The 9808-nt window shown below is 38.5% G+C and overlaps 1 protein-coding gene and 1 long non-coding RNA gene across 2 annotated transcripts; both read left to right on the top strand.

Moving 5' to 3' along the window:
- Positions 1–5716: 5716 nt before the first annotated feature.
- On the top strand, positions 5717–6995 carry LOC112185881 (4-hydroxy-tetrahydrodipicolinate reductase 2, chloroplastic). The gene has a single exon (XM_024324205.2). It carries the CDS (start codon positions 5772–5774, stop codon positions 6813–6815), a length of 1044 nt encoding a protein of 347 aa, XP_024179973.1. The 5' UTR covers positions 5717–5771; the 3' UTR covers positions 6816–6995.
- A 162-nt stretch (positions 6996–7157) lies between these two features.
- On the top strand, positions 7158–9144 carry LOC112185882. Its single transcript, XR_002930508.2, has 5 exons — positions 7158–7197; positions 7319–7398; positions 7909–7953; positions 8269–8370; positions 8897–9144. It is a non-coding gene; the product is annotated as an uncharacterized LOC112185882 (long non-coding RNA).
- The last annotated feature ends 664 nt before the right edge of the window (positions 9145–9808 follow it).

Here is a 9808-nt window from a genome sequence, read left to right as displayed (position 1 = left end):
TTTGCTTCAAGTTCAGCAAACTTGGCCGCCCACATAGCCTGTTCATCTGTAACAATTTTTTCCCTCGCTTCCTTGATTATCTCCTCCCTTGCCTCCTCTAGTATCTTCTCCCTTGCCTCCTCTACTATCTTCTTTCTCTCATCTAACAATATTTTCTGCACACTAAGTCTGACAGTAGCTTCTATGCTCTCCTTTCTACATTTAGGGAGGTGGAAGTAAGTAGAGGGAGTGACAAAACCTCCTACTCCCCGCACTCTTCCCCCATGCTCCGAAGTCCCTAACGCCAATGTTAAGACATCATTACTTCCTTCAGTGCTTAGCTCTCCACTGTCAAGCTTTCTTTTCAAGTTTGTCTGACAGTTTAGATTAGGAAATATCATTATATATCATCTAAACAAACCTTATACATACAAAAATAGTCCAATACATATATGGACTTACTATCTTTTCAGCGGTCTTTGCTGACTCCTCATCCTTGAAACTGCCATCCTTTGTCTGTCGTCCTTTTATCCACAAAGTGGCCCTATCAACTTCTCCATCACTCATTCCATCAGCCTACAAAATAGGATAGTTAATGCATACATTACAACTAGGAACCCCACATAAGTAAGGTAGAAAACAGTTTCACTAACCAACTCAGCCTCCAACCCTGCATATCCTTTTCGGGACATTCTATGAGGATACTTATTCTTGTTGTGCCTCTCTTGTTGCTCACGACTCTTTTCCTACAAAATAGGGGTACTAATTACTTAAATGAGTATTCGATATTTACATAACTGCATTTTATATGACTACAACTAAATGATTGAAATACAAGTGCATTTATACCAAGAATGAGGGCTTTGTCCGCATTTTGACAAATTCTGTCCAGTGATCAGCATTGATGAAAGGATAATCATCTGGAGGATATTGTACGGCTTCAGGGTCATCCAAATAGGGGATAACGTACTTGGAAGTAAGTAGACACTTGAATTGCCTCCACTTTCTTGCAGCAGATTCCAAAACCAATTTTTTATGCTCAGGACCAATCAATAATGGAATCTGTGCACATTTCATTGCTAACTATCAGTTCAAGTTCAGAAACTACTGAAAAATGAAAACAATGAACACTATCATACCAACCTAACTAACTACACCTTCAATACTAAATAAAACAGATAAGGAACTTAATCACCTGAACACATTGCCAGATTTTGTTCTTCTCTTCAAGAGTTATGGCTTTCCAATTTTCCCTTATTACCGGTACCTTCCTTCTTGCCAACATACCAATGTAGCTTTGCATTTGCTTAGCCACCTTCCCACAAGGGGTCCTTTTTCTGTTAAATAAAACAACCTTCTTGCATTTACGACTCTTCCGGTTTGTAATGCGTGACATAGTCACCGCATGCCGCTTCAGCAACTTTAGGCCCCCAGTTGATTCTGGTTCTTTCTTTTTTGACTTTCCCTTTTTTGAATGAGATCCATCGGAAAATGATGATGATGTCAGTGACTTCAAAGACTTAGTCTTCTTAGGCTTCGAACGATTTTCTTTCGACTTTCTCTTCTTTGATACACTAGCAGATTGTGATGCTGCCATTATCTACACAAATGTTAGCCCCATTAGTACATCAAATCCACATATATGAGTAAATTGTATAACAAACATATAAGCTGCATATTAGTAAACAAATCTGCTAATGTTTAAAATAACAGACACTTTAACATATATTACTACAAATATTAATGCAGAAAATAACAGTAATTAAATAAACAAACACTTAACATATATCCAAGCAAAAAATAAGAGTATTTAAAATAACAAACACTTAACACTTGGTACAATCAGTGAAACAGAAAATAACCAACATTAAAAACATATTTAGTGAGCCAAGTATCCTTTAGGCATGACAATTATAAATTACATCAATACGACTATATGAACTACTCTCCCTCAACTACTATATCCTCATTCCCTGCACGCCTATAACCCATTGGCTCCTCATCTTGAGAGTTATCATGTGACTGAATATTTGCCCAACATCATGAATGGTGTCCCCAACATCATCCTCCTGAACAGAATCAATGTAATCTCTTTTTGGGACTCTCACCACAACTGCCCACCTACGATCTACAGGGTCTTCAACATAAAATATTTGCTCCACACTTTTTCCCAAAACAAAACAGTCATTTAGATAACCTTTCCTATTTAAATTAACTAAAGTGTAACACCCTTCTCATTCTCTACCCAATCACACTTAAAAATAGGAACCCTAAAATGACCGTAGTCAAGCTCCCATATTTCAGTAATCACCCCATAGAAGCTCATGTCTTCAGTAATAGGGTTTTTATCCTTAGCACTAGCTACTGGAGGAGTCTTAGCAACCAAATAAACCCCACTGCTTTGTGTCGACCTAAGATCATCGCGCAACTTAGTGTTATATTGCACTCCCCCTATTCGGTAACCACTACACTTCGGGACTTCATGGCTTGGTTGATCTGCTAGCCACCTCACAATCTCAGGGACGTCACAACCTGGTTCAGCAACCTTTGATTCAACCTGCAAAATAAAATAAAACACTATACCAACTGTGTTCTGCATTATTAAAAGCTTTATCAGTCTATAAATTACAGTTACATTAAATGGAAACTACTTACCCTCTCCTTCATCCACTGAGCAAAAGTCATGTTTTGTTTGTCCACCAACCACTTTTTATTCTTTTTGTACTTGGGAAACTCCCTCTTCAACTGTTCCATGTGTTCCCTACACAAATATTTATTAAGTATTAGTGTATAAGCATTAGAACAAGAAAATAAGCAAAACTATAAAAAACATAGATAGTGATCAACTTACAAAAAGTAGCTTCTAAATTCTTCAGTGTTTTGAAGCACGCAGAGATGAGCTTGCTGAAATTCTTTGCCATAAACAGACTCAACAGTTGCACCAGAGGTAGGCTTGTCAGCTGTGATGTTTTCTTTTGGGATGCCAATAGTCCTATCATCAAAGAAAAGTTCACCTAAAAACTCAAGCGCCTCTTCAACTATGTAACACTCAGCAATGCACCCTTCCGGATGCGTTTTATTCCTAACATAGCCCTTGCAGACCTTCAAAAGGATACATCCATCGGAAGCAAACCGGTCCACATAGCTCAACTTCCCTAACCAAGTGGGCTGTTAAATGAATCATTATGTCAAAGAAAGATGGCGGAAAGTACTTCTCAAGCTCACACAAATTTTCGACCAGATCACTTTGGATTTTGGGAAGCCTTGAAGCATCTATAGTCTTGCTGCAAATTTCATTAAAAAAAAGGCAAAGCCTGATTACTGCAACCCTGACCGGTTTTTCCAACACCCTTCGGATAGCAATTGGGAGCAGCTGTTGCATTACCGCATGACAATCATGGGATTTAAGTCCAATCAGCCTCAAATCATCCATTGAAACAAGGTTTGAAATGTTTGAAGAGTAGTTTTCAGGAACCTTCATGCCATGAAATGATCCACACATACATCTTTTTTCATCTAATGTTAGGTTCCAGCTTGCCAATGGCAAGCGCTTCTTTTTCGGACCATCTAGATTTGGGTGCAATCCACATCTTATACCCATTTCCGCCAAGTCCAAACGAGTTTTCAAGCCGTCTTTAGTTTTTCCTGGAATGTTCAACAACGTTCCTATTAGACTATCACACACATTTTTTTCAATGTGCATGACATCAAGGCAGTGCCTAACAGGGAGATACTTCCAATATTCAAGCTCAAAGAATATCGACTTCTTCTTCCAACATGGCCTAAAGGCAGTGCCTAACAGGGAGATACTTCCAATATTCAAGCTCAAAGAATATCGACTTCTTCTTCCAACATGGCCTAGTTTCATCCTCAGCCCCCCTATAAGCAGGAGCAGGTTTTTTTTTTCCAAACGGCCAATGTGGAACTTCAGCCTCCACCCTGCTCAACAATTCTTCTCCAGTCAATGGCACTGGAGCTGCTGCATGTTCTGGCTGGTTATTAAAAGCAGCCCTTAGCTTTCGGTAAGGATGGTGTCTTCCTAAAAATTGTCGATGACTGGTGCAGGCCATCTTTCCCCCGTGAACTAGCCTTGTAGGTTTTGTTTTATCAAGGCAAATCGGACATGGATTGTAGCCTTCGACTATACTCCCTGAAAGGTTACCATAAGCTGGAAAATCATTGCACTACTAGAAATTTCCCCAATAGGGACTAACTAGTAGCCACTAAAAATTATTAGTGGGAAATGGAAATAGTAAGCCACTGATGTGAATTATTGGTGGGATGAATTTTGTTCACACTATACAACAGTGGGTAAGTGAGGAAGTGCATATATTTGTGATTAATTTATAACTCAACCCATTGATATCGGTGTCAAACACGGTATTAGAGCTGACGTGTGTCAGTTATCATTGTTTTGACAATCATTTTTAGCCATCGGATTCGTGATGAAAGAGCTGATCGAACGATGAGGGAAAACTTTCTTCAATATAACCCCTTCAACCCTTCGGAGTTCAATGCAAATCTAGATCTGCAGGTTTCTCCCATCATCTCCCTCTCCGTCTCCGTCTCCGTCTCCATTCCTAAACAAGATCTTCTTTTTTCTCCTCTTCGTCTAATTTTCGATCTCTCTCCTCTTAGTGTTTTCAATCTTCTGGGTGACTGTTTCAGTAAGGATAAGATCGTCTCCCATCACTTGTCAGCTAGGGATGGCCGATTCGTCGTCGTTTTGGAGAAATTGTGCTATATTCAGTTCGAGTACTTGGTGTACTACGAGAGCCGCATCACCGGAAAGCTGAGCTACTCCGCGATCCGAATCTGAAGGGCATTCAGGTACAAAGATTGTTCTTTTGGTTCGTCGTGGATGAGATCAGGGTCGATTTGCCGCCGGCCGATAGTATTTACTTCACCGTTGGGATCATCAACAAAAGCTCGATGTCGATTAGTTCCAGATTGTTCATTCTTGTAGGGACGGGCTTTCGGGTACGGGTACGGGTTTGGTTTCTTGCCTCGGGTCATTGAAACGGGTCATTCTGCTTTGATTAAAGTTTTGATGCTTTTTGATATTTATGGTTAAATTTGGATCTTTATTTTTCTGGGTTTTGGATTGTTAATATGCATTTTGGATTAATATGCTTCTGCATTGTGAAATGAATCAAACTGTGCTTTGTGCATGTAAATGTTGAAGCTTGTTCTACTTGAAGCTTATTCGGATATAGTGGATGTAGTTTGCGGTTTGTATGTAGTTTATACACTGAATTGAGGGGGTTAGGCAATGCTATTTGTAGAATAAAGCTAATGGTGGGTTTGGTTAAATGGTTGAACTAGCATGTATTTCGTACAAAACTCTTCAATCACGCTAAAATTAATTCCTTGACCTTGTTTAAGTTTTTTCATTTACTTTAATAGACTAGCTTAGTTAGTTCTCATATCAAGGAAGCTGTAGGGCATAGCTGAACGATATTTAATTTTGCTTTGTTGGGATCCTTGGCAGAGATGAAAACCAGTGGTTGCATATCTTGTCTTCACACGCAAGGGAAAGACATTTCACCTTGCCATATTTGTGATTCCAGGGAAAGCCTGACAAGTGCAAATGTGTGATCAAACATTGCTTGCTATGGCTAATATCTTTTTGAGAAGTTCTCTGTGTATGAACTATGAAGTAAATAGAAGCAAAACGGAAGGTTATCTACTGATGCATTATTACAATTATCCTCCAAACTTAACGGTTACTGGAGGCTCCGAGTCGAAACAGAGCAAGAGCCTGGGTTCGTTGCCTCTTCCAAGGTTGTAGAATGGCGTCCATGCTGAATGCCCCACCCAATTGTATCTCTGTGAAGCCACAAAAGCCGACACTGCTGGCTGGAACTGCAACCAGTAGAGGATTGGGTGCTACTCGGAGTATCAATCTAAAGCAAAGACTTCCATCACCAGCGATGATGATGATCCCAAAGATGTCAATTTCAGCCCTACCCCTTGACAACCCTACTAAGTCCAACAACAAGTTTGACATTCCTATCATGGTAAACGGTTGTAATGGTAAAATGGGGAAGGCCATTATCAGTGCAGCGGAGTCTGCTGGACTCGATGTGGTTCCCGTCTCCTTTGGATCTGCTCAAGAGTCTGGCCAAGCCATCCAAGTCGGCACAAAGGAGATTCTAGTCCATGGTCCTTCTGAAAGAGAAAGCATACTTGAATCTCTTCTTGTCAAATATCCCAATTTGATTGTGGTCGACTTCACTGTCCCTTCTGCAGTGAACGATAATGCAGAGCTATATTGCAGAGTCGGAGTGCCCTTTGTGATGGGAACAACCGGCAGAGATAGGGATCAGTTGTATAAGACTGTAGAAGACTCAAAAATCTATGCAGTAATTTCCCCTCAAATGGGGAAACAGGTCTTTGCATTTCTTGCAACCATGGAAATTATGGCTGAGCAATTTCCTGGAGCTTTCTTTGGGTATTCCTTGCAGGTTATGGAATCTCATCAAGCAAGTAAACTTGACACATCTGGAACTGCTAAGGCTGTTATCTCTTGCTTCCAGAAGTTGGGAGTGTCTTTTGATATGGATCAGATCCAATTGATAAGGGATCCCCAGAAACAGCTAGAGATGGTGGGAGTTCCAGAGGAGCATTTGTCTGGTCATGCATTTCATATGTATCATCTGACTTCACCCGATCAAACAGTTTCTTTTCAGTTTCAGCATAATGTTTGTGGTAGATCAATATATGCAGAGGGTACAGTTGATTTTGTAATTTTCCTTGCTAAGAAGGTTCATTCAAAGGCAGACAAGCGGATATACGATATGAGGGATGTCCTGCGAGAGGGTAACATGCGATGAAAGTTGTCTGTACACAAAAGGTTGCATGTGGATTAGCTTAAGAAATTAGGATCTTGGTAGAGGAAGATATGGAATGAAGTTGGGATGAGCAGTTTTGACGTTGTCTCTTTTCTCTTATTATTTCCTTCCTGCTTGTCTTTTGAAAAACAGTGAGAATATGCTTTGTATAACATGTTTTTGTTATGTACTAAAAAAAAAAAACGGTTACTGAAGTTTTCATAGATATAGTGTACAAATCCTAATCCCCAATGTAATGGCCTAATAGTTCCAATACTAAAGCCCATGCTGTGTATTTCTACTGTTGTTGATTCATTTCTCATCCTTTAATTTTTCTTGCTACAGGGGTCTAAGATTGTTTGAAGCTGCTGAAGCCTTCTACTTGGTATGAGTCTTGCTTATATTACCCTGGAAATAAAATGCTAGTAATACAAGATTTCTAAATTATTGTGCTTTTGTGTGAGGACCTTGTTGATATAGTTAAATTAGTTAATTGTAGTGCGCAGGGGTCGATGTTAAATACGAAGAGATAATTGAAGCAACTTCAATTGACTCCAGCAAAGTCTTACGGTCCTGCACTGCTCAGGTCTCTTAGTTCACTTTCTACATTTATTTTAATTTCTATACATGTTTCACTTTAAGGACTTTATGATTTGAATGGCATTTTACTGATTCTTGGTATTATTTATATATTGAATTTTTACTATGATTTGCTCAAATATTCCTGTTTTTTGAGTTTTTTTTCAGTAGGATCATGAGTGAAATTTTTCATTGCTATTCTCATTGTTTTTGTTTTGGTTGACACAAAAAACCAATAGAGTAATGGACTAGATTATGTCAGGCACTTTTGGTAAGACTTGGTATTAGAGTTGACATTTTCTGTTCAATCTTACCAGAAAGAAATTGGTTTATTTGTGATTCGGGGAAAGTATACTAAATCATCAAGATTAAAGAGTTGGGAAAAATATATATTTCCCTTGTATGCATAGACCATGTATAATTAGATTTTGGTCTTGAAATCGTGAATGTAGATGTGCAGTGCTCTCCTTTTTCCTTGTCCTGTCCGTCAGATTTTTATGCATTGTCTAATTTTCAGGTACTTGAGATCAGGAGAATGCCAATTGAGGAACTTTGCCTTCAGGTATATACGGTTTTAATTTGTTAAACCCCTTTAAATCATGAAATAAATTGCTTACTGTCTTTGTACTGCAATCATGAAATAAATTACCCCTTTAAATCGAATGTGAGTCGTACAATCATAACTAGCAATTATAACTGAGAAACATAGACATAAACATGTGCTTGTTTCACAAGACACAGTGGGTGATTTTCATGTTGATAGATATAGGTTGAATTAGTATTCTAAAATGTATTGCACTAAATTGTAATATCTCTTGCTCTTTCTCTATCTTTCAGTATGTGTGACTTTGCTGATGATGTTTCTTGTATGTTCCAGTCTATGATAGGTCACTGCTCAGGTGCTTTTGGGGGTTTGGAAGCTAATGCTAGAGTGTAATCCATACAAACAGGATGGCTCCATCATTCCCTAAACCAATTTGTAAGTTTCTATGTTTGGTGGTTTTTGTTTTAAGGGTTTGGAAGCAATTCACAGAATATTGTCTTACTTAGTTTAACTTTCCTTTTCTCTGTTTGTTGTTTGTTTGTTACTATAGAATTGGCTTCTGATATGTGGCTTATTCATTCCTTGAATAGAAGTATTATATCCACCAGTTTTGTTTGCGTACCATTATAGCTAACTTAGTCAAACACACCTTTCTTTCTTTGTCATGACTTGAATATTTTGGTACCTACTGGGGATTGGATTCCAACTAAGTAACTAAGTTCATGAACTAGTTTACTTGTGGGTAGGTGTTGCTTGTTATTTTTCCTTTTAGTTAAGTTAATAGGATTCTTCCTTTTGTATGGTTATCATTTATCAGGTTGATCCTTTATCTTGTTTGCAATTTATTTTATGCATCCAATAATTTTACCATAATGTTCTTCATGGGCCACTTCTTTATATATTAAGATGTCAGTTTGTATATTTGTTAGACTAAGAACTAACTACATGATGTTATTTGCAGGTTGTCCATATCAAAGGAGTTTGCACCTGTGGGGAGAAGACTCTTAATGATTAAATTTTGCTGGCTGCATCTGTAAATTTTTAGTTAGTGTATTTTTATGATGCATTTTAAAATAATATAAGGTACAGTACAAAAACTTTAAGGTGCCACCTGGCACCTTATTTTTTTTAATCCAGCCAAATAAATTTGCCACTAATATCAGTGGCATTCCAAAGCCACTGATGATATCAACACTGATTTTGATGCAACCTAGCCTTGGCCCAAGTTATGTCACTGTTAAATTATTGGTGTGTATTGGGCCAATAGAACCTGCTATAGAGGAGACTGATTTTTCTTTAGTGGCTGCATAGTGGCTAATACCATTAGCCACTCTTTTCAGTGTGTATTGAGACAATAGAGACTAATTAAAATCAGTGTGGATTGGGGAAATTTCTAGTAGTGTTGATTGTCCAGAATAGTAGAGCCCTAAGAGTAAAAGTTTCATTTTTGATGGCATCGTAAACTCCATTCACCCCTTCCCATAGCAGCTTTAAGTCATCTATTAATGGTTCAAGGTAAACATCGATGTCGTTTCCTGGTTGTTTAGGGCCTGATATCAATAAGGTAAGCATCATGTGTTTCCTCTTCATTACCAACCATGGAGGTAGATTATAGGTTACTAAAATAACGGGTCAACAACTATACTTGCTGCCTAAGGAGCTAAAGGGATTGAACCCATCCGATGACAATGCAAGTCGTAGGTTTCGTGGCTCATTACCAAAATCTGCCAATTTTTCATCTACCAACTTCCAAGCCGCAGAATCTGCAGGATGGCGAATTAAGCCATCCTTGTTTCTCTCGGTGGCATGCCAAGTTAAGGCCTTTGATGTTTCAGTTGATTGAAACATTCTTTTGAACCTAGGAATAGAAGGG

Source organism: Rosa chinensis, chromosome 2 (genome assembly GCF_002994745.2).
Source record: "Rosa chinensis cultivar Old Blush chromosome 2, RchiOBHm-V2, whole genome shotgun sequence".
In the NCBI taxonomy this organism is placed as follows: domain Eukaryota; kingdom Viridiplantae; phylum Streptophyta; class Magnoliopsida; order Rosales; family Rosaceae; genus Rosa; species Rosa chinensis.
Note: the sequence above shows the minus strand (reverse complement) of the source record. Positions and strands in the feature narration are given on the sequence as shown.